This window comes from Anolis sagrei, chromosome 3 (assembly GCF_037176765.1).
Source record: "Anolis sagrei isolate rAnoSag1 chromosome 3, rAnoSag1.mat, whole genome shotgun sequence".
NCBI classification, from domain to species: Eukaryota; Metazoa; Chordata; class Lepidosauria; order Squamata; family Dactyloidae; genus Anolis; species Anolis sagrei.
The window spans coordinates 226,982,846-227,008,044 of record NC_090023.1 but is presented as its reverse complement, the minus strand read 5'-3'; the positions used below and the strand labels follow the sequence as shown (position 1 = coordinate 227,008,044).

The following is a 25,199-nucleotide window of genomic DNA, read 5'->3' as shown; positions in this document are numbered from 1 at the left end:
TTTGAGGGTAAATTTGCATTGAGTTTAATAGATTGACTAGTAATTACTGAAAGGAAATGCCTATTCTGTAAATCAGAAAGCTGTTTTAGTGGTCTTAACAGAGTCTTGGCTACTCCAGTGTCAATTCCTTCATTCTCGCAGCCCACACGGCATTTTTTTAAACGAAGCCTGCATTTTTAAGACTCACATTACTGTTGCAATAATAGCTACTTTAGATGTGACTTGAGGTCATTTTCTTCTTCCTGTTTTCCTTACAGACAGACCTGAGACATGGAAAGTGACTACTTGCCCATAGGCTCCTCTCCTAACTAGTCTTTCGTGAATTTGCAGGGAGACTTTGCTGCCTTTGTAAGCAGTGTGACTGGTTTGACAGGGAGCAGATTGCCAGCGGTAGCCCTATTCACATTGGACAAGGAAGCGTGGTGGCCTGTGTCCCCCTGAGGAAGGGGGTGGAGTTCTCCTCTTGTGGTTTTCATACTTGGATGTCTCAGTGCTAAGGTGCTGGAAACCTTCTGGGCATTCTGCCTGCCAGTGGCATGAAGAGTAAAAATGCAACGGAGGAAAAACAAGGAAGATGACGGCTTGATCACAAACGAGGAAAGCCACCAAGAGTTTGGTTATGGGAGTGTAAAGAAGAGTTCTGAGCAAAAGGATTCAATTTATGGAACTGTTGTATTTCCTGAGAAGACAATAAAGTTGTCTGAATATGAAACCCTAGGTGATGACACTGAGCAGAAGACACTAGGCATCAGAAGATCTGAGTATTATTCAGTGGAAGACAGGCCAGGGGGGCTACCCATGACCTCTCTTCAGATCCCACAGGTAAGAAAACAATTAACTGCCTTAATTAATTGCTTCCCAGGCACCTACACGTGTACAAGGAAAAATACAAGTAGTATACTGGGTATATCTGCTACAACCTGGAGTAATCTGGGGTCAAAGAAAGGGGAACGTCACCTCAAGATGGTAATATCAGGTTAATCTTTCCTCAACTCCTTGATTTGGACAGTCCCTTGTGCCCTTTACCTTGGCAGCACTATAAACAAAATTGCAGTGATATTTTGACCACAGAGTTTCATTTGTTCCGTGACTGGGCTCTTAACTCAAAACACTCTTATCATAAAGCAAAATTTCCCACTGAAATGCTATTAATCTCTTCTGCCCCCCCCCCCTTTTTGTTATGTGTTTTTAAATAAGAAAATGTATTTTTAAAATAACAAATAATATATAAATATATATTCATATGGAACAAAAAAAAAAGTAAAATCAACTTTAAAATGGTAGAAGCACAAAGTTGTGGCAAGGAAGCGCAAAGTGAAGAAGCAGAAGCATCATTTTCTTCCTATTATACTCATTCCAGCCTGCTTCCCTGTCTTACTCTCTCTCCCTCTCTCTCTCTTCATGAAGCCAAACATACCAGGAATCAAACCCACACAAAATCAACTAACTCACAGTTCCTCAAAGTGGACAGTAATCTCCCAAAGTGGACAAGAGCGCAAGGCACGGAGGCTGCTCCCTTGAAGCCTTAAAGCCCTGTACTCTCACACTAGCACTCCCTCTGGTGCTAGGTCTTAACTCAAAACACTGTGCTTATCTCAAAGTGAAACCCGGGCCAAGTGACAGCTGTTAAATCAAGATGATCTTTAGTAGAGGTTCCACTGTAATGTGTTTAATTTATATCCTATCATTTTATAATGGTGCTAGTAATTACTGTAGCTCCGTCCTACAGAATCCCCGAAATTGTCGTCTCAGAACAGCATACACTGATAAAAATCTGATTAGACTATTTTCATGTGTTCAAAGCAGATCTGCCTTGAAGGTGTTTCAGAGTCTGCAGGTAATACAAAATGTAGTGGATGGATTACTGACCAGAATACTACATAATACCATATAGCATTAGTCTTAAATAAATTACATTGGTCACATCTGGTATTAATGTAAATGCTAATGATGAAATTTAATACTATAACGCCTTGAAAGTCGAATACCAGCTCTGTACTTTTCCCATTCCCTGGCCCTATTGTTTACAGCCTGGCCATATTTACGTTAGCTATCGCCACTGATGGTTGTATGCTGCTTTATTCTGAAGTTTATGTTGTTGTTACATGTTTATATGTTTTATTCAATTGTATTTTATATTGCATTTTATGTCATATCATGTTTTAGGCACCTTGCATAAGTCGCCCCTAGTTCCTTCAGGGAGATGGTGGTGGGATACAAAAATAAAGTTGTTATTTGAAACACAGCAAGATGAGTCCACAGCAAACAAGATCACTCTGCTGGCTGTTGTATTGGATCACATGTTGGACACTTCCCAAGCGTCTAGGACTGTGTGGTGTATCGGCGAATAATGCATGCAGATCCCAGTAGGGTGCCCTTTGGCAGCTGGCAGATGGTAATCTTGTCAGCGCCAATTGTGTTTAAGTACAGGCCAAGGTCTTTGGGCACTGCACCCAGTGTGCCGATCACCACTGGGACCACTTATACTGGTTTGTGCCAGAGTCTTTGCAGTTTGATCTTTAAATCCTCATATCGTGTCAGCTTTTCCAGTTGTTGTTGTTGTTATTGTTATTGTTATTATTATTATTATTATTATTGCTATAAGAAATACCTTTCCCTATATAGCCCTGCCTGAAGACTGAATATGCTGGGCCTCTTAGCCCCAGCAATAGGATCGAAACATTGACAGAAGGTGTGAGACACGATTTTCTCACCTATAGCACCATGGTTGTGAATTACCTTTTCCTGAAGGCCAGATTAGCAATGCTGGATACCATTGGATTCCACTGGATGGAAACATGGCAGTTATAGTTACGATTAAACTTCCATAATGCTATATTTTAGATACACTGTAAAGACTGTTGTGCTTAGGGGTTCTGTCAATTTATGGAATAGGGACAGATGTGATGTTGGGGAGCTCCGCTTTCTCCAACAAAGATTCACATACCTACTTAGCTCTGTTAAACAATGTTGGCAGAGATCAACAGCACCCAGAGTTTCAGTCTTGGCGGGTTGTTGTTGTTAATTGCTGTCAAGCCAATTTATGGCAACTCTATGAATGAAAGACCTCCAAATCCCCCTATCTTGAATAGCCTTGCTCAGGTCTTGCAGACTCAGGACTTTGGCTTCCTTTTTTCAGTTTATCCTTCTGTGATGTGGTTTCCCTCTTTTCCTGCTGCCTTCTATCTCACCAAGCATTATTGTTTTGTTTTGTTTTTCTGGTGAGTCCTGTCTTTTCATGATATGGCTAAAGCATAACCGTTTAGCCATCTTAGCATCTCAGAAGGCTTGATTTGCTCTAGGACCCATTTATTTGTCTTTTTAAGAATCCACATTATCCGTGGAATGCTTCTTCAGCACCACATTCCAAATGAATTCACCCTCTTCCTATCAGCTATCTTTTCTTCCAGCTTTCACAGCCATACATAGAAATGGCAAACAAGATGGCAGGGACAATCCTAACTTGATCATTAGTGATATATCTTGAAGCTTCAGGACCTTGTCTAGTTCCTTCATAGCTGCCCTTCCATGTTCTCGTCTTCTGATTTCTTCCTGCAGCCTCCATTCTGATTCATGGCTGACTTGAGGTATTGAAGGGGTGAATAGAGCTTATTAGGAAATTATTAGTGCTTATTGGGAAAATGCTGAAAACTGTAAAAGCCTAAGGAAGAGTCTTGTCCTTTGTCATAGAAAAGGTGCAAGGACAAGAGGAGAGACAGTTTTGGAAGAGAACAGGAAAGAACAGGATGCAGCGCTGAAGGACAGGGGACAGGATGACATCCAAGGATCTGCAGTCATAACATGGATGCAGGAGGCTCTTAAGTGGGTGAAAGGGCTCTGTCCTTGTAGAGTTGAGAGGAAGGAGGTGAAAGAACATGTTTTGAAAGGAAGTTTGGAAGAGGGGTGGATCTGTTCATGACATGGCAGAAAAAGGGTATAAGAATGAAATTGAAAAGATCAGATGGCACAGGCAGCCTTTTTGATAGACATCTGATTGCCTTGCTGTTTCTGTCTCAGTGCGGCCGCACTTGAAATAAAGAGATTTTTGCTTCAAACCTCATGGAGACTGGCTGACTTTTTAAGATTCACATTTAAGCTAATGAAAGAGTTCCCTTCAGTATGGAAAATCTTAAACTGTTTCAATATCTTGATAATTAATTATTTGTGATTGTGGGTTGTTGTAGGTTTCTCAGGCTATGTGGCCATGTTCTAGAAGCATTCTCTCCTGACATTTTGCCTGCATCTATGGTAGGCATACTCAGAGGTTGTGAAGTCATAACCTCTGAGGATGCCTGCTATAGATGCAGGCAAAATGTCAGGAGATAATGCTTCTAGAACATGACCACATAGCCCGAAAAACCTACAACAATCCAGTGATTCTGGCCATGAAAGCCTTCGACAATACATTAGTGTTATTTTTATTTTCTTAAGATTCGGTGTCAAATGTGCCTTTGCACTTTCTTCCTTGATTTGTTCCAAGTATTTTCTGCTAGTAATGCGATGTCATCAGCATATCTTAAATTATTGATGTTACTGCCTCTGAATCTAATTTTGCTTTATGCATTTGTTCAGTGTACAAGTTAAACAGACAGGGTGAGAAAATGCTGCTTTACCTCTCTCTCTGGTCAACTGGAGACCATTTCATTTCCTCATATTCCAGCCTGAAACTTGTCCTGAATATATAGCTCACACATCAGGAAAATCAAATGTTGTGGCATACCAATTTATTTAAGAGTTATCCACATTTTTCATAATCACAAGCAAAGGTTTTGACACAACCTATAAAGCACAGGCCAATTTTCTTCTGAAATTATTTAGTGTGCTCCATTGTGGATTAATGGAATTTCATAGTAAAAGACATCAAAAGGAGGTTATTGTTGCCTCTTTCTGCACAATATGAGAAGTGTGCATTTTTAATTAGTCCTTGTAATTCAGATCAAATTTGTTAAATTCATACTTACAAGGTGATATCCGATACGTGGGCATGGCACACATTGGAGCCCTGGCGGCACAATGTCAGTGGTTTGAATCCAGGGTGAGCGGGTTGAGCTCCTTCTGTCAGCTCCAGCTCCCCATGCGGAGACATGAGAGAAGCCTCTCATAAGCCATCTTATGGCTGTTAGGAATTGTGGGAGTTGAAGTCCAAAACACCTGGAAGGCTGAAGTTTGCCCACGACTTACTGGAGACTGTGGAAGATACCTTAGTGTATGTCATCCTTTTTTTGTGGTGGGACAGCTTACTGGCCTTTTTCATCTAATTGTTCAAGTGGTTTTCTAGAAGTAAATGTCTTAATCTACAATATAAAACTCTTGTAATTTTATTTTATTTTTGACATGGAATCCTTGGATGAAAGGGTAATTTGTTGGGTATTTTTTTTGTACCAGAAACCTTGAGGATTCAGTAGTTCGCTTTTATTCTCAACTAACTTGTGGACCTGGCGCTGCCCGGGTTATTTGAGAAAGGAATTGTGTATTAAGCTTGGTCTTTATCAGTTATTTATATGGCTCGCAGTGGTCTCAGGAAGTTAGTGAAGGTACTGCGAGTCTCATCATCTGTGGTCCATCCTCCTCCAAATTGCACCAGAATGGAGAGTGGGTCGTGGGGGCTCTGTGTGCCAAGTTTTGTTCTTGATCAATCATTGGATGAGGGTCACAGTGGTCTCAGAAAGTGAGTTTAGGTACTGCAAGTCCCATCATACATTGTTCTCCCCCAAACCTCACCAGAACGTTGAGTTGGCCAAGGGGGCTCTCTTTCTTGGTATTTGGATAAGTGTTGCGGTGGTTTCAGGAAGTGAGTGAAAGTACTGGAAGTCCCATCATCTATCGTCCGCCCTCCTCCAAACAGCATCGGGTTGTAGAGTGGGTCATGGGGGCTCTGTGTGCCAAGTTTGGTCTTGATAGGACATTAGATGGGGGTTGCAGCAGTCTTGGGAAGGGAGTGGAGGTACTTGAAGTCCCATCATCCATGGTCTGTCCTCCTCGAAAGTGCACCAGGATGTAGAGTGGGTCATGGGGACTGTGTGTGCCAAGTTTGGTCTTGATCAGTCATTGGCGAGGGTCTCAGTGGTCTCAGGAAGTGAGTGAAGTGACTGCAAGTCCCATCATCCATTGTCAAATTCTTCCAAACCGCACCAGGATGTAGAGTGGGTCATGCGGGCTCTCTGTGTAAATTGTGGTCCTGATCTATCATTGTTGGCAGTTGTAATGGTCTTAGGAAGGAAGGGGCTCCTGTTGGAGCTGGCCAATCAGATACCATATGCAAATCGTACCACAGTGGCAGCCAATCGGAATCTTGGAACTTTCAGGCTGGCCAATCAGAGACCATATGTAAATAGCACCACAGTGGCAGCCAATCAGAAAGCTGGCACATACCCGGTTGCACCGCCACACTTCCGTCTGCCGCATACAAACTTTGACTTTTATTATATCCATAGATGGGGCACATTCCTATATTCCTTACATTGCTATTGCATAAGGAAGTTACTCATATCAAATCTAACAGTTGAGTTGGGCAGGGCATTTGCTCTCTGGAATGGGGAGATGACCAGGGCTATTGACAAGATCGCTCCGGAACGTCCCCTCTCGAGTAACCGAGCTAAACCAGCCCCTTGGTTTACTGAGGAGCTGGCAGCGATGAAGCGAAAGAAGAGGGTTCTAGAGAGCGTGTGGCGCTCAGACCCAAGCGAGTCAAACCGAACACGGTTTGTGTCCTTTTTAAGGGCATATGCCGCGGCAATAAAAGCCGCAAAGAAAACCTTCTTTGCGGCCACTATTGCGTCTGCAAAGAACCGTCCGGCGGAGTTGTTTCGGGTTGTCAGAGGTCTTTTAACTCCCCCTACCTCAGGTGGGAGCCCTGACAACTCGACAGCACGCTGTGAAGCATTTGCTCGGTTCTTTGCAGACAAAGTCGCTTCGATCCGCTCTGGGCTGGACGCCGCATTAGATGCAGTCTCAGTGGATGTGACACAAGCACCTGCTTGTCCGATTCTGTTGGATTCTTTTCAGTTTGTGAAACCCGAGGATGTGGACAAGATACTTGGAGGAATGAGACCCACCACGTCCATCCTAGACCCCTGCCCATCCTGGCTTCTGAAAGAGGCCAGAGGGGGATTGGCCGAGTGGGTAACGGTGGTGGTTAATGCCTCCCTTCGGGAAGGCAAGATTCCAGCGAGCCTAAAACAGGCTGTTGTAAAGCCGCTGTTGAAGAAACCATCACTCGACCCCACTAAATTGGACAACTTTCGGCCTGTTTCCAATCTTCCCTTCTTGGGCAAAGTCATGGAAAGCGTGGTGGCCTCACAACTCCAGGTATTCTTGAGAGACACGGATATTCTGGATCCGGCACAGTCTGGTTTCAGACCGGGACATGGTACCGAGACGGTCTTGGTCGCCTTAGTGGATGATCTGCGCCGGGAGCTAGACAGGGGGAGTGTGTCCCTGTTGGTGCTCCTGGACCTCTCAGCGGCCTTCGATACCGTCGACCACGGTATTCTTCTGGGGCGCCTTGCAGAGATGGGGCTTGGGGGCACTGCTTTGCAGTGGCTCCGGTCATTTCTGGAGGGTCGTACTCAGAAGGTGTTGCTGGGGGACTCCTGTTCAGCGCCACAGCCGTTGATCTGTGGCGTTCCTCAGGGTTCCATCTTGTCCCCCTTGCTGTTTAACATCTACATGAAGCCGCTGGGTCAGATCATCCGGAGTTTCGGGGTGCGGTGTCACCTGTACGCAGATGATGTCCAACTCTGTCACTCCTTCCCACCTGCTACTAAGGAGGCCGTCGAAGTCCTGAACCGGTGCCTGGCCGCTGTAATGGTCTGGATGAGGGCGAACAAACTGAAACTAAATCCAGACAAGACAGAGGTACTCCTGGTCAGTCGCAAGGCCGAACAGGGTATAGGGTTACAGCCTGTGCTGGACGGGGTCGCACTCCCCTTGAAGGCGCAGGTTCGCAGCTTGGGTGTGACCCTGGACTCATCGCTGAGCCTGGAGCCTCAGGTTTCAGCGGTGACCAGGGGAGCATTTGCACAGCTTAGGCTCGTGCGCCAGCTGCGCCCGTATCTTGGGAAGTCTGACTTGGCCACGGTGGTACACGCTTTGGTCACATCCCGCCTCGACTACTGCAACGCTCTCTACGTGGGGCTGCCCTTGAAGACGGCCCGGAAGCTACAGCTAGTCCAACGCGCGGCAGCCATGGTGTTAACGGGAGCAGGACGCAGAGAGCATACAACGCCCCTGCTGTCCCAGCTCCACTGGCTGCCGATTCGCTACCGGGCCCAATTTAAGGTGCTGGTATTATCCTACAAAGCCCTAAACGGTTCCGGCCCAAAATACCTTGCAGACCGCATCTCGGCCTATGAGCCCACGAGGGCCTTGAGATCTTCCGGGGAGGCCCTTCTCTCGGTCCCGCCTGCCTCACAGGCACGTCTGGCGGGGACGAGAGAGCGGGCCTTCTCGGTGGTGGCCCCCCGGCTGTGGAACACCCTCCCTGTTGAAGTTAGACAGGCGCCCTCCTTGTTGGCCTTTCGTAGGGGCCTGAAAACATGGCTCTTCGAGCAGGCCTTCAACTGAGAGTATCTTGAACGACACTGGAATGGACTAGGATTATGAAATTTGGCTATGACCCCAGGACTTGACGAAGCGGATTTTTTAGTATAAGTATATGTCATGTTGTATTGTCTGGTTTGTATTGTCTTGATTTTTGTACACTGTCCTTTATGTTGCTGTTCACCGCCCCGAGTCGCCTTCGGGCTGAGAGGGGCGGTCAATAAATGCAAAAAATAAATAATAAATAAATAAATAAATTTAAAATGCTGGGTATGGTTGTGGGAAAATAAGGAGAGATTGTTAAGCATTGATGTGCTAGGCATACACTGGTGTTACAGATATTATAAATAGTGATTCCAGAGGTAGCTGTATTGTGCTTGGTGCTGTCTGTAGAAGTTGGGTTTGCCACTTGTTGATCACATTGGTTGCGTTCAGGAGCAAGGCTTAGCTGGGGTTTCAAACTGGATGGTTCTCCAGGTGGTTCTTCAACTATAGCTGCCATTGGCAAGCCTGATGAACGACATCTGGAGGGTCATAGTTTCCATTTCTATACCAACCCATGACTGGTGCAACATCAAACTATTTTGGGCCTTGTGTACTGTCCTCTTCTAACATAGGAAAGATGAAAGACCTCCCACTTTTGCATTAGGTTAACCATAGTTTCTTGTAATGTCTGAGCCCAGGCTCACTGTAGATAATATAAACTAAGATTTATAGTACCAAACCAAGTTGAAACTATAGTTTGTGAAACTGGCTTCTTCCAGCAAACCACTTAATATGTAGCAGTTGTGTATGCATGTATGGGACCATGAAAGTCCTCTTAAGTTTTGGTAAGCAGCTGCTGGGATTGATGTAGTCACATTTCCCTGTTGATCAAGAAACAACTACTGCTACCTCCTTTTCCTGTCTTCCTTGCACAAGTGATTCTGGCATGAGGATTTGTAATGGGGTCATTTTTCTGCCAGTTGTGCTGAAGATGCTTATTGGAAAGGGTGGGAATGTCCAGCAGCTACTTCTCTATTGACAGGGGAGCAGAGTCCCATCAGTCCAAGTGGCTGCTTACTGGCAAGTGTGGCTTGCATGGATCATGCCAGAATTCACACAACATTGTTATGGGGTTACATAATATACAATGGTTGTATAGGATTCTGGAGAGCATGTCTAATTTTGGTAGTATTCAAAGCCTTCACATCCTGCCTTGTTTATCTTCCCACTAGCACATCCAGAACTTGGTTTACATCAGTTGCTTTCTGATAATCATTTCCTGAGAAAGTGCCTTCCCCTTAAAGCAATAGGCCTATATTCTGGAGTATTGGTCCAGTTCTGGAGGCTACTATTTGAGTCTAAGTAGTTGAGCAATATTAAAAGAGAGCATATTAGGACTGAACAACCCACCACTTCATCAACAAGGACTGGGATACCTGGGATCTGGAGTGAGACACTCCTCTTCTCTGGTACCAGGAAACTGCTACATAGAATAATTTACATGTTTACTGTACCTGACTTGGATGTTATTCAAATAAGTCTCCGCCATTCTGACGGAGGAAGAGCAAGTCACATATTTTGACCTGTTGTCTTATGGCAAGTTCCAATTGGGAAGCAGCAGTTTGGCTGTTATCATGCTCTACAGAAGATAGCCTTCTGTTAGGAAATACTTAAAGGGCTGTCCAGCCCAAAATCAATTTAAAGAGGACCAATTCTACAAGAGAAGAGCAGCAGCAGCCTAGAAGTAGCCCATCAACTCTCAACATCTGGATGACAGACCAAATCGACCCCCTAGGTCTCTAGGTTATTGTGTTCTCCAATATGGTGAGATATATTTCGCTTTTATTTAATGTATAGTACTTATTTTTGAATTTGCACTGTGGATGCCCAGTAGTATATGCACATAAACTCTATCTTATTCTCCCTTTATTGTAAAGTAGTATTTTGGAGAAGGGCAAAGGGAGAAGGGCAGTGTATGCTCTGTTTCAAGCAACAATCTCCTTTGGAGTGACACTGTTTCCTTCTTCTAATTCCATAACATGACTAGTTATGAGATACTTTGCTTTGTAAGAATATTACCTTTTGGGGAATCCTGAGTAGTGCTGAATAGATAATACTCAGTGATACAAGTTACTGTTTGAATGCTGATGACATTAAAGCAGACTGATCGATTACTCCTTTCTGTCTGCTTTTTGTTTTTGTTTTGTTTTTGGGGCACAATCATTTCTTCTGGGATGAGTAATCTGAACCTATCTGCTTTCTCATATCTTTCTAGTCGAATAAACAGATACCATTGGGCCATGCTGGAAGAAGCACTGTGAACCTCTTCAATGATGAGAAAACCAGGATAGGTAAAGGAAGACATTGTTAATCACTCAATGCATAAGCTGGCAAAACTCTCCTGGAAGAGATGTTGGTTTATCTTACCTCCCCCCTCCCACTTTTCTTAGAAATCACTATTTGTCTAACTTGCAAATTTTATATATGCATTGAGTTATGTCAAATTGTTCATTTGTATTCGGTTTGTGCAAAGTTGGAAAACTATGGGCAGGAAGACAATGAGAGGAAACTGGGCTTGAATAGGACTTTGTCCTCCTGAGTGGAAGAAAGGACTCAGGCATCCTACAGCCAGGCTAAATAGTATGCAGGAAACCTGGGGGCTCAAGCCACAGGAAGTAAAGTCTCTTTTTTACTGTTTCTGTAGTACTTCATGATAATTAAATTCATCTTTAGCTAGATTTTGGAAGATTACTTGGGTAACTCAATGCTTTCTCACACTACTTGTTGCTGAGAAGGCAGCTCACATTTTATTTATTAATCGTATCAGAAGCAAACCGAGGGTACAGTTGTAATGTATTTAAAAATCACAAAGTCTTAAAAAATCTTGGCATTATATTAAATGTCCTTTGACTAGTAGCTGACCACTTGGAGTGCCTCTGGTCTTGCTATAAGAAGGTCCTCCTTTGTGCATGTCACAGGGCTCAGACTGCATTGTAATAGGTGGTCTGTGGTTTGCTCTTCTCCACACTCGCATGTCGTGGATTCTACTTTGTGACCCCATTTCTTAAGGTTGGCTCTGCATCTTGTGATGCCAGAATGCAGTCTGTTCAGTGCCTTCCAAGTCACCCAGTCTTCTGTGTGCCCAGGAGGGAGTCTCTCATTCGGTATCAGCCATGGCTTGAGGTTCTGGGTTTTAGCCTGCCACTTTTGGACTCTCACTTGCTGAGGTGTTCCTGCAAATATCTCTGTAGACCTTAGAAAACTATTTCTTGATTAAGATCTTAGAAAACTATTTATTGGCGTGCTGACCAATATCTGTACTATATGTCTGCACTTTATCTCAGATTTCATCCTTGTATGGGAATCTGATCACCAAAATTTGGAAGGAGAAGGTGAAGACACTGAGACACCAAAATCTAGACAAAGGAAATCCATGGAGTTGCATAGAATCTGGCGAGAGAGGTTTCTAAATAAACTCCAGATGGCAGGGCTCAAAATGGAAAAGGTAATTCAGTTTACTGATACATTTATGGGACGCTTTTGAGGGTGGAGGAAGTCAGCAGAATTGCTGTTTCATTGCCCTTGTATACTACTATCAAGGCTCCAACTGCGCAGTAACATCTTAGTGTTATAAATGCCATTTTCTAGAAGAGAGAAACAGAAACGTATCATGCATTGGCCCTCTGTGCTTCTTAAACTGTCCCACTGCTCAAAATTGCACCAGTGGTTGATTCAAAACCCCGGTTATGAAGACACAACACACGAATAGGACATATTACTGCTGCAAATGCAAATACAGATTTGTACTTTAAGGAGTTATTTTCTCACAACATTAAAATTGCATGTTTTGTACTTCACGTGATTTATGAAACACACATTCCAACATAAAATAAAGGCAATGAGTACTAACGTAACAGGAATGATGAGAAGCAGTCTGCTGGAGATAGTACTGTATCTGTGGGATTTGGAGGCTGTGTAGTTTTTAATTGTATTTTTATATTTATATGCTCCAAAACACAAAAGATTTAACTGTTTATATATATACGCTCTCTACGTGGGGTTGCCTTTGAAGACAGTCCGGAAGCTCCAATTAGTCCAACGGGCGGCAGCCATGATACTAACAGGAGCGGGGCACAGGGAGCACACAACTCCTCTGCTGTACCAGCTCCACTGGCTGCCGATCTGCTACCGAGCTCAATTCAAAGTGCTGGCGTTGGCCTTTAAAGCCCTAAACGGTTCTGGCCCAACTTATCTATCCGAACGTATCTCAGCCTATCAGCCCGCCAGGACCCTAAGATCTTCTGGGGAGGCCCTGCTCTCTATCCCGCCGGCTTCACAGGTGCGGCTGGCGGGAACGAGAGACAGGGCCTTTTCTGTGGTGGCCCCTTGGCTTTAGAACACCCTCCCTATAGAGGTAAGGTCAGCCCCCTCGCTGATGGCGTTTCGGAAAAAACTGAAGACATGGATGTTTGAACAAGCATTCGGATAATCCGACGAAACGAATTTTGACGATTAAGGATTGGTAATTACAGACGACGAATTTGGATTGTGATTCCAGTTACGAGATGCATTTGGATTGTTATTGGTGGCCCAATAATTTTGTACTGTATATGTGTTTTTATGCTTTTAAATTGAATATGGTTGTTTTTAGATGTTGTAAACCGCAATGAGTCGCCGACTTAGGCTGAGATATTAGCGGTATACAAGTGCAATTATATATATATATATATATATATATATATATATATATATATATTCACATTTTAATGCATCTGTTCTGTTTTTAACCCTATTGTGTCATGTTTGCTGTAAGCCACCTGAAGTCCCTACATCGGGAGGAAGGCGGGGTAAAAATAAAGAAGTAAATAAAACCAGTAGCAAGAGCAAATATTCAAAATATAGCAACTGAGACCCCATCACTTCCAGACAACGCAGTTTCAGGATGCAGTTTAGCTGCATTGCAGTGGATTATATAAGCTGACACTTCCATATAATGCAGTTCAGTGCAGTTACAATGCATTCTGAAATTGTATTATATGACAGTGCAGTTGAGGTCTGAGGGTGTTCTGAATGGCATCTAAAATGAAATAGCTTGTAACTTTTCACCAGAAGGTTAGGAGTGAAGGAAGGGCTGTCCATGCCCCTATGAACAAAATCAGCATTGCAGAGACAGGATAGAATCTGTAGAACATAATTAACCACTTTGCCCTTTCTCTTTCTTGCCAATTCTTCTTAGGAAATGTCCTTCCAGGCTGGAATCTCCCCAAGTGGGATTCTTCTTGCTAAAACCTGGCTGGGACGAAGGGACTTTGCAAAAGAAGGACTTAAGTCCTCCCTCTCCCTGTATCCTGAGGTTCCTTCCAGTTACTGGGCTTTCCAATATGATTTTTTTTCATGTCAGAAAACTGCAAGTTGCTCCTGGTGTGAGAGAATTGGTCATCTGCAAGGACATTGTATAGGGGATGTTTGATGCTTTACCATCCTTGTGGGAAGCTTCTCTCATGTCTTCGCATGGGGAACTGGAGCTGATAGAGGGAGTTCAACCCACTTTCCCCGGATTCAAACTGCCGACCTATTGGTCAGCAAGCCTGCCGGCACAAGAGTTTAACCCATTGCGCCACCGGGGACTCCATTTTCCAATGTGATAACACTATGTCACAAAATGTTCAGTTTCTGGTTTGAAAGTATTATTTCCTGTAACGGCGCTCCATGCAGTCATGCTGGCCACATGAACTTGGAGGTGTCTATGGAACCATCATGTTGTATGGTTTTGTGTGAGAGGACCCTATGAGAACACAAGGATGTTTAAGTACACGATGCTGCATATATACCGATTTGGAACTCAATGCAGAATTCAGCGTAATGCTTCTTATCTATTTTGTTTCTAGCATGTATCCCAAAATACAAAGAAGTTAGTACACTTTATATTGCTAAGTGCACCCTGGAGCGTACTTTGTTATTACGCTGAAGATCTGCGGCTGAGGGTTCCTTTACAGGTGAGGACATTCTGTATTTGCTATATGTAGATATGGGACCAAACTTGCTTGTAGATTGGGTCCCGTTCTAAACAAATGTGGGAAGGGCGAGTTATTCCTATCCTATGGAAGGGTATTGTATCTGATATTTTAATATATAACTATCATGCAACTTTCTAGTGGATAATTATATCTCAAAGTGATATAAAATACATATTTAAGAAAGCATATGAGGTGCAAACATTTAATTATTCAAATTAAAACAACTGTCAGTTAAAACCAGAGGCTTGAAATGTTGTTCTCAAACAGTATGCAGTCAGTTTGTGAGTGTTTTGATTAGAACGATAGGTCTTTAAAAGGTGCCTAAAATATGCCATGTTTTGGGATGCTGTAAATTTTTCGGGCTGTATGGTCATGTTCTAGAAGCATTATCTCCTGATGTTTCACATGCATTTATGGCAGGCATCCTCAGTGGTTGTGAGAGCTCACAACCTCTAAGGATGCCTGCCATAGATGCAGGCAAAACATCAGGAGAGAATGCTTCTGGAACATAGCCATACAGCCCGAAAAACTTACAACCCAGTGATTCCGCCCATGAAACTCTTCAACAATACAATGCTATGTTTTATCCTTTCAAAGTATCAATGGGAAAGACACTGAGGCTACTGTGGATAAGGCTTATAGCAGGGTTGGCTATAGTGATGGTTACGTGCACTTTGCAAGGCCTCCTCTGGTGACATTACTGTTTGCATGCAAATAACATTGAGGAAGAGATATGCCAGTTGGTTAGGAACTGATATGTTAATAGTAGAACCTTGAACCTGATTTGGTAGCTTATTGGTGGACAGTGAGGTTGCTTTAGTACCGGTGTAATGCATGCACAGTTGGACATCCTCCTCAGCATCCTAACCACCACATTCTACTCCACACAGAGAATGCATAACAGTAACTTAACAAGTGTGAACATAGTTCTTTTCATAAAAGTGCGCCATCTCATGTTTTAATTTCAATTAATTCAGATTTGAACTGACAGAAAGAAATCAAGTGAGCTGTACATGGGCAGCTGCTTCTTAATTTCTTCCTATAGTTGCTATATGTATTAAGCAAGATGATTTTCAATGCAAGGAGCTGGGTGATAAATTGCCATCTTTTTACATGCAATTATTATTATTGTTAATAATAATAATAATAATAATAATAATAATAATAAGTTATACTGCTTTTTCTCTCCACAAGGAGATGTAAAGTGGCTACAGATTTAGTATCCTTTATCTAAAAAGTTTAAAATCAGAAGTGTTTTGGATTTTGGATTCTTTTCAGATTTTGTTTTGTATTTCTGTTACAATGAAAGTTTGTGCTAGATTTTTCCCCTCATTCCCAAAAGTGGCAGTTAATTCCTTTATGTACATGAAATAACTAGGCCTTGAATTATACTGGTTTAACTGGTTTAACTCATAACGTTTTTATTATTATTATATTAAGTTTGGTTTTCTTCTTCTTCTTCAGCCTATGTACATTGTTTGCAGAGGTTAGAAAAGTTACTCTTTTGGACTGAAATTCTCAGGATCCCCCATCTATTCTTATTGGGGACAACTGTTTCGGATAAAGTGTTGTACCCAAAAGGAGAAACATTTCCCAATTCTGATTTGTGGTCTTTGTTTCCCACTTATATGCAGACTGCCCTCTTTCTCTTATTGCCTTTGTCCCCAGGTAGTGCCAAATCAGGATGTCAGTAACTGGTCCCACAGGATTCTGATGAAACTGGGCATCCCTAACCTGCTTTATGATGAAGTTCCTGACTTTCCTGTGGATTATTATACCTGTCATTTTATGGCAAATAAGTTACATAGGTAAGATTATGGATATTTTTGTTCCTTGATTTGCTCTCTTTCCAAACATTTGTTGCTCACATGCCCAAAAGTATATGTTTTCCTTCCCTTATCTCATCAATACTCTGATAGATAAAATGCCACAACTTGCAGTCGCATCTGGGCTGAGAGGGACGGTATATAAATGTGGTAAATAAATAATTGTTGGCTCTTTCCTCAGAAAACATCTGAAACCTTTCAAAACGTTAAGCTTCCAACCTGACTGTATTATTGTCTCTTGTAGAGCTATCTATCATTTGACAGGAAACAGCCATGTGGCCCACCTAACCTTAACACTATTATGGGGATTTTTATATTCTGTTGCTAAAACATCCACAAATGAAGGAGAAACTGGGAAGTATCCAGAGGAACTCAAAGAGAAATTAATTCCTCTGGATCAGCGGTTCCCAACCTGTGGTCCATGGACCACAAGAACTAAAATATGGTCCGTGACCTCACCATTACTACACCGTTGCAACAAGAGCAACTGGTTTCGCGAAACACTCTTATAGTTGCAAGGCTTATTAAATATGGTTTTCTGTGAATGAGCAGATGGCAACTACTGGATGGCATATGTTCTGTATCAGAAACTAGAGCTGATGTGGTCTAGCCAATGCAATTTTTGGAATCAGCACCCCAAATAACCAAACTGAATCTATAGTTGACCAAAAACTGATTTGTAACCCTTTTGGTACCAATGTTGGAGAGTGGTCTGTTGTCCAAGAGGTTCCTGGTCAAAGTGGTCCCTGGTCAAGTGGCCCCTTGTAAAAAAAAAAGCCTGGGAACCACTGCTGTGGATACTTCCCAGTTTCTACATTTGTGGATGCTTTAGCAACGGAACATGAATAATGTCCATTCCCTTTTATATAATAGCGTTAAGGTTAGGTGGGCTACATGGCTGTTTCCTGTTGTTAAATAGCTCTGTAAGATGGTCACATTCTGGTGGTTTTCTTAGTGGGGAAAAGCCCAGTGCATTTCAGCGTGTGTATATTCTTAAGGATTCCTTCAGGGAGCTATTTGGAATCAACCCTGATAAATTTCTGAATCAGAAATCCCTTATGAGACACATGAAAGTCTTGCCTTAAGAGTACACTTAGGCCAAAATGTGTTGGATTTTTCTTCCAATAAAACAACCATCTTGGGTTTCCCATTCAGTCCTATGATTCTTTGAACATCTTGAGATGTGTCTCTTAATCTCTCCAGCAGAAACATCCATAGCTTCTGTTTCTTTCCAAATTAATGTTTATGTATTGTACTGCTTAGTAACTACAGTTATCAGCTGTGACCCAAAACATTTTGCTGTTTGAGGCTAAGCAGTGCATGACAGCCTCACTTTCCTAATTCATTCTACTCACCAAAGATAGCAGATCACTATAACTGCTACATGTGACTTAACATTCAAATTGAATATATACACACAGGTCAAATATTATTCTGTGCCTGAATCCACGGAGCCCTGGTGGCACAATGGGTTAAACTGCTGAGTGATGAACTTGCTGATAAAAAGGTTACAGGTTCGAATCCAGGGAGCAGGGTGAGCCCCTGCTGTTAGCCCCAGTTTCTGGCAACCTAGCAGTTCAAAAACATGCAAATGTGAATAGGTCAATAGGTACTCCTCCAGTGGGAAGGTAACGGCACTCCTTGCAGTCATGCTGGCTGCATGACCTTGGAGGTGTTTATGGACAATGCTAGCTCTTCGGCTTAGAAATGGAGATGAGCACCAACACTAACCATTTGAGGAGAGCACTAATCATTCTAGGAGAAAGCTAATGTGCCCCTGGCCGCTCCACCAAATTATGGTACTCTGTGCAACCCTTGAACAAGATCTATATTTCACTGGATTAATATTTGGGGTTGGCCACTAGTATTCCACACTGGGGTTGGTTAAACATCTCTTGCTCCTTGTTAAAACCCGATTTTCACATTCAGCACTTTTTAATTAAAGATTTTCTTCTCAGGTTTCTCGGTAGCAATAACCAAGAGACATTCTTCAGTAGCACACAACGGCACAGAATAGTAAGTCTGAAGCTCAGGCTGATACAAACCCAAGGTTGTAAGTAGGATGCCCAGGATGCTGGGGAACTGCTGTTTCCACCATGTGCTGATGTGGGCTGATGGGAGTTGCAGTTTGACAACATATGCAGTCCACATGATTTCCCTCCTCATAATATGTAATAGCCCCCCCCCCCTGCCAACCAAAAGGTTGGCAGTTTGAATCCAGGAAGCGGGGTGAGCCCCTGCAGTTAGGCCCAGCTTCTGCCAACCTAGCAGTTTGAAAACATGCAAATGTGAGTAGATCTGTGGGAAGGTAATGGTGCTCCATGCAGTCATTCTGGCCACATCACCTTGGAGATATCTATGGACAACACTTGCTCTTTGGGTTAGAAATGGAGATGAGTATCACCCTCCAGAGTTGGACATGGCTGGACTTAATGTCATGGGAAACCTTTACCTTTTAATATGTAATAGGTGCCCAGTTGGACTTGTTTACTACTTTCCCACACTTGATATCTTGTGCCATCCGACCACTGTAATTACTATGGTACAACCCCCTTATCCACAGATTTGGGGCGTAAGTTTTGGGTGAACTGGAATCCACTTAATCCAATGTGTGAAGTGTAATGCTGAGTTATAGGTATGTACCATACATTTTTTTCTGCAGAGCATTGATGTGTGGAGATTGTAAACAATGAGGTCAAGTGTAGAAAGTGCTAATATTCATAATTACCTTATGAGTTGTAGCTTTTGAAATGGTAGCCTTGTTTCTTCCTGATCCTTACCTTATCTCATTGTTTCTAATTTCTAACAAGGATTTTACTCTTTAATTTTTGCAGCATGTTTTTATACCCTCAACCTATGAATCTATCTATACTTCTAGTTGCCACTCTTATTCTCCAAAGCCCCTCTTTTTATATAACCTCTAGCTATTTTGTAATTCCTTGGACCCAAAGTTTATTTTCCCCTACTTCTTTATGTGTGCATAATGTTCTTTGCCAACATTTGTAATTATTATAACTTGATAGTCAATAATGGTTCTGTGTATTGTATAAACCACCTTGAGTCACCTCTTGGGCTGCGAAAGGAGGTATACAAATGCAGTAAATAAATAATAAATAAATAAACTATACTGGAGGGGAGATCTTGTAGATTTATCTTAGAATTCAGACTTGGAATAATATGATGTGGCTGATTGGTGTCAGGTAGGGAAGTCCTAGTACAACCTGGTTTTACTTCTCTCTGCTTCCCTTCAGCTCTATGAGATCCTGGCCACTACATCATATGGTGACCCCAAAACAGGAGAGGTTGGAATAGAAAGGCTGCTGAGTGAGGAGGTCTTCACAGCTGCATTCCCAATGCATGATGTAAGTTGGCAAGCTGTCTTCCCATTTCATTTTTTAAGAAAAGGGATATCTTTCCTATGGCAACATGAACATGGAGAAAAGTGATCAACAGGTAATCTGGAATTTCTGTAATGAATTAACAACTGAGTGTGCATGCAAAACTGTGGATGAGACACTGACCTGGAGAATCTTGAGACCTCCAATGAAAGGGCAAAGTTCTTCACTCCCAAATATATTATATCTGTACTATAATTTAACATCATGTTATGCACATCCACATGCCTGATCTTGGAGTCACCAAAGTTAGTGTGTTATCAAATGGCACCAAAATAAAGGCCGTAGCAAGGTGTTGCTTTTGGAAAAATGATGCCATAAACTTTTGGGAAATGGAAATCTCCATAACCTTTTGGAAAACTGCATTCACCAGTGTTTTGGGAAAATCAAGTATCTCCCTAAGAAGAGTTAAAAACGCACTTGAGTCAACCTTCTTCTTAGTGGTAAATATCCACTAGTATTCACTTCCATACTGTACTGGTTCTACATTGAAAGTCTAATGGCTTCTGTACAGTCTTAATGCCTAACAGTGTCTGAAAGCATACTGTTTCTAAAATGGAGTCTGAGTCCTGAACAATCCCAGATCTGATCACATGGTCTGCAGTCTTTTCCACAACATAGAGTTAAAGAAAACTGCATACCAATATACACAAATACAATACAATAAACAATCCACATTATAAACAAACAAATCACCACTGGAGGCTTGAAGAAGGTTGCTATTTCCAACAGTTGCATTTTATTCATCAATTACTTTGAGTACTTACTGAACAATATTCCTGGGGATTTTGGGGTTAGGGTTTTTTAGCATATAGCCCACAGGTTACTGTTGGCCCACTGTTGCGTTACAGTCTTGAAGAGAAAGTGGTATGTTAAAATAAAATGGAAAACATATGAAGCAAAACTGTCCATAACACAGATAATGTAATGCTTTGCCAAAAGGGTCCCTACAAGATACCATCAGAAGAGATGGTCCCCCCTCAGTTGACTCAGAGGCAGATTCTTTTCCACTATTGGGCCCAATGGTGTAAATGGAAGAAATATCAGCCTTTGGACCACATCCGGAGGTACTTTGGGGAGAAGATTGCTCTCTACTTTGCCTGGCTTGGTGAGTACAAGGCTCTTTGAATGCGTTCTTTAGTAGCTCGAAAACTGTTGTCTCAACCTCCAACATTTAGTGTTGAAAAATAGTAAACACGGTGTCAAGGACGCAATTAATATGGAAGAACACAAAAGCAATTTGCTTTTGCCTGAAAGGCAACATTCTCCCCCTTCATTTCCCAACATTGAGTTAATTGAGCTCAAGCTACTTTTATACTTTGAATCCAGTTTGCAACAACTGAAATAAGCTGTGGACAAAAAGAGAAAATGAGAAGAGGAGAGAAAACTGGAATACACATTATAAAAGCAGCTGAAAAACTGGAGTGACAGAGGAACAATCAGGACCATCACTGTCGAACCAGGACAGGAAAGCATATTCCCTCAGTGGCATTGTACTTTTCCTTCTTAATGTTAACTGAGGAGAGAGAAAGTGGGACATTCCAAAAGTTGCTTAAAAGATGGAAAGTCAGAGGATTAATCTGGCACTGGCAAATCAGGATAGTCAGAGGGAATAGAATTGTTTCAGGTTTTCTGTCAACAAGTTCTTACAGGACAAAAAGGGATCCTTGGTCAGTAATACACATTTATTTCTGCAATTCCAGGATGCCTTTTCCTCTCTTCCTTTAGGTTTCTACACTGGGTGGCTTCTACCAGCAGCTGTCGTAGGAACACTAGTCTTCATAATAGGCATCTTTATGATATTTAATGACATCCCTACGTAAGTGTAAACTTTTCACTTTCTCCTTCTTTTCTCATAATCAGGAGATCTACAGTGAATCTATAGAGATTTGTAACATTCGACTTTCACACAAATATTTGTGTGTAGGGTGTGACTTTGTTTTCTCAGTTTTTTCCCTTCAACAGGCACAAAAAATTGGCTAATCATATTTTTGAGATCTAGATTCAAAGTGTCTCTTGTGAATTTGTTCCTTGAGAAATAGATAGGGAAAGAATGGTGGCTTTCATAGAATCATAGAGTTAGAAGAAACTGCAAAAACCATCCAGTCCAACCTCCTGTTATGCCAAGAAGCTGTTTTCTGCACAATCACTGTTAAGTGTGGCCTAATATAGCCATGCTTATCCTTGCAAAGATGGAACCTTAGGAACAGAAACAGGAAGGTCAGAGAAACTAAGGAGTTCAGAATATTCAATTATGTCAAATCTAAAAGGTGATTTGCTTTCTTCTCCTCATTTTTATTTCTGTTGCCCTTATAAACTGCAGGCAGGAGATCTGTACCAGTGGTGGTGACTATCAGATGTGCCCACTCTGCAAAGTCTGCCCTTACTGGAACCTTTCCACCATCTGCCCAATGTTTCAGGTACAGTTTGACTGCCAGATTATATTTCCAGTATGTAAACAATGGGAAGCACTACAGAGTTTAAAAAGACTATAATGCAATATGACATCCATTCCCATGGAACTAGTGACCACAATTTCACCTACCTGCATGTGACTAAATAATGTAATTTTCTAGGTCCTCCAGATAACTCTGTAGCAACTTTCAGTGGAAGTCATTCATTTCAATAGAATCATAGAATTGGAAGAGACCTCGTGGGCCATCCAGTCCAACCCCCTGCCAAGAAGCAGGGAAATCACATTCAAAGCACCCTAGGGGTCACTGTTGTCCATAGTTGCCTGTTTTCATAATATGTTCAGAAATATATCCCCCATGGATATAGGGATTGTATTGTATATTAATTTTCTGCAATTGATTTAAGAGTATCTTTTAGTGCCCTGACTCTCTCACTTGCTCCAGTAAATAGGGCTATGGGAAAGAAATATCCTGAATCCTTGTGTGGAAGCAAAACTCTCCCAGTTTGGAAGCATAATGTACAGAAAATGAAGGGAAAACGACATTCTTGCAAGAACTCCAAACTTAAGAACCATCTAATTGAAAATGCACTAAAGAGTAACAATGTAGATCTTTAAAACACAATAGGACCGGGGCAAAATTTTTCCCTTGACCTTCAGTGGGCTAGATAGATATTCCTAGCCAGGATCAACATTAACCTCTGTTTTTAGCTGTATCTTGGCCAGAGGTTAAAGTTTGGGGATTTGTAGAATGATATTTTCACCCATTTCCTGTTGCAACATTTGTGCTGGTGTATACAAAAAAAACCTGTAGAATGATACCATTCTATGCAAAATAATTTGTTTCAGCTTCCATCGCCAGCTTTAAATGGATATCTCAACGCTCGTGTTTTTTATGTAACTCTAGCGATCTGGTGTACTTGTGTTTAGTACACAATCCAAAGTAACCCATTTGTGCTTTTGGTAGTCAGACTTCAGTAGTAGATCTGTGCATTTAAAAACATGCTTGTCTTAAACACACAAAGTGAGGTATATGTTTTTGAAGTGAATACTAGAGCTGCCATATGGGCAGGGGAGGTTTACATTGATTCCTCAGTCGCCTACTCTACTTGGAATTGGGGCACACCTGCATTAGGATATCCAGATATGCTACCATTACATCGTGAGTCCCAGTTACTGTTCTTGTTGCCACTCCTTCTCAGCCGGTGTGCATTTCTTTGCAGATGCTCCACTGTGATTTTTATCATCTTTTTCAGGCTGGCCGTCTCTTTGATCATGGTGGGACTGTCTTCTTTAGCATCTTCATGTCTCTGTGGGCAGTTACGTTCCTTGAGTATTGGAAGCGAATGAATGCGACTCTGAATTATCGCTGGGATTGTTCAGACTTTGAAGATATTGAGGTACTGATTTGACAGATCTCATGAAAAATCATATCCCCAAATTAACATGAAAAAAAGATGGATTAGACTGAAGTGCTGTTCTTTACCCCAAGTGGCAAGACAGATGTCAACGGGAAGTTCATAAGCAACACCTGAGTGCAGAAGTACTTTCTTGCTCATGTTTCCCAGCGACTAGTATGCAGAGACATATGTTTCTCCTGGTAGCATTTGCCCATCATGACTATTGTACATCAATATCCATGCCCTATGTGCATTTATTTAGTTATTTAGTTAGCATCCAAGATGGTTGCAGACGTCTTCACATCTTGTAATAGCAAATGGTACTGTGAGGTTCTTCCTTTTTTTCACTTCTGAATCACTTCAGGTTTCCTCTGTTACAGGAGCGTCCACGGCCACAGTTTACAGCCATGGCCCCGATGACAACACTCAATCCAATTACTGGAGAGGAGGAACCTTATTTCCCAAAGAGAAATCGTTTCAAAAGAATCGTGGCTGGATCAACAGTAATCATTATGATGGTGAGGGAACTACTGTTGTGAAGTATGAATGAAGCAGAGATTCCCATGATTTGGGATGTGGTTTAGTGAGTGTGAGGTGACAGTCTCAGGTTCAACTCTAAATTCAACTATCAACATACTTATTGACCTTAGGTGTTTCTCCTTCATCTATCTGAAATATGGGGGTGTAATACATGTCTACCTAAGGACCAAGCTCATTGTCACACACAGATATATAAAAGTTATCCCCATCTACTTCTTTTCTGATTTATGTAATAACACACTACTGCAGTGTGTGGGAGGGGAAAAGATCAGTATTGAAGTATTTGTCTAACCCCTGTAATATAAGACTGGTCTGAAAGGAATGCATTGTCTGACAATATGGTCTGAATTTGTGGTGATGGTCATGATATTTCATGCTTCTATTTGTCTGTCTGTCTATCTCCCAGCTTTCCCCAGATACAAGAGAAGGCTGAGATGAGACATGATGGCCATGTATAAATATATGAGGGGAAGTCATAGGGAGGAGGGAGCAAGCTTGTTTTCTGCTGCCCTGGAGACTAGGATACGGAACAATAGCTTCAAACTACAGGAAAGGAGATTCCACCTGAATATTAGGAAGAACTTCCTAACTGTGAGAGCTGTTCAGCAGTGGAACTCTCTGCCCCGGAGTGTGGTAGAAGCTCCTTCTTTGGAGGCTTTCAAGCAGAGGCTGGGTAGCTATCTGTCAGGGGTGCTTTGAACATGATTTTCCTGCGTCTTGGCAGGGGGTTGGACTGGATGGCCCACGAGGTCTCTTCCAACTCTGTGATTTTTTACTCCATTATTCTTAGACCCAAAGCAGCTTGCAATACATTAAAATAAAATATAGTCAAAATCTTACTATATAAAATTTAAATATTAAATAAACAATTCTATTAAAAACACAAAATTAACACAATTTAAAACACATTTAAGACATAAGAAACATATACATCTCCCTAGGATCTTCTGGAGCAGAAGCAATACATAGTGTGGAAGTGGCTTCCTCTGTGTATAGACAAAGAAAAAGAAAGTTGTCATGGCATCATTGATATAAGATAAACTTTACTGATAGTAAACAATGTGGCAGATGATTATGTGTTT

At 42.0% G+C, this 25,199-nt stretch overlaps 1 protein-coding gene across 1 annotated transcript in view; it reads left to right on the top strand.

The window, feature by feature from the left end:
- The first annotated feature begins 304 nt into the window (after window positions 1–304).
- Window positions 305–25,199, top strand: part of ANO7 (anoctamin 7) — a 49,074-nt gene continuing 24,179 nt past the window's right edge. Inside the window, exons 1-12 of the mRNA XM_060767958.2 lie at window positions 305–822; window positions 10,802–10,877; window positions 11,871–12,031; window positions 14,415–14,522; window positions 16,212–16,351; window positions 18,328–18,385; window positions 19,621–19,731; window positions 20,707–20,872; window positions 21,493–21,583; window positions 22,088–22,184; window positions 23,434–23,577; window positions 23,958–24,095. Of these exons, the coding sequence (XP_060623941.2) occupies window positions 550–822; window positions 10,802–10,877; window positions 11,871–12,031; window positions 14,415–14,522; window positions 16,212–16,351; window positions 18,328–18,385; window positions 19,621–19,731; window positions 20,707–20,872; window positions 21,493–21,583; window positions 22,088–22,184; window positions 23,434–23,577; window positions 23,958–24,095 (1,563 nt within the window). The 5' untranslated portion in view covers window positions 305–549. The remainder of the gene's footprint in view (window positions 823–10,801; window positions 10,878–11,870; window positions 12,032–14,414; window positions 14,523–16,211; window positions 16,352–18,327; window positions 18,386–19,620; window positions 19,732–20,706; window positions 20,873–21,492; window positions 21,584–22,087; window positions 22,185–23,433; window positions 23,578–23,957; window positions 24,096–25,199) is intronic.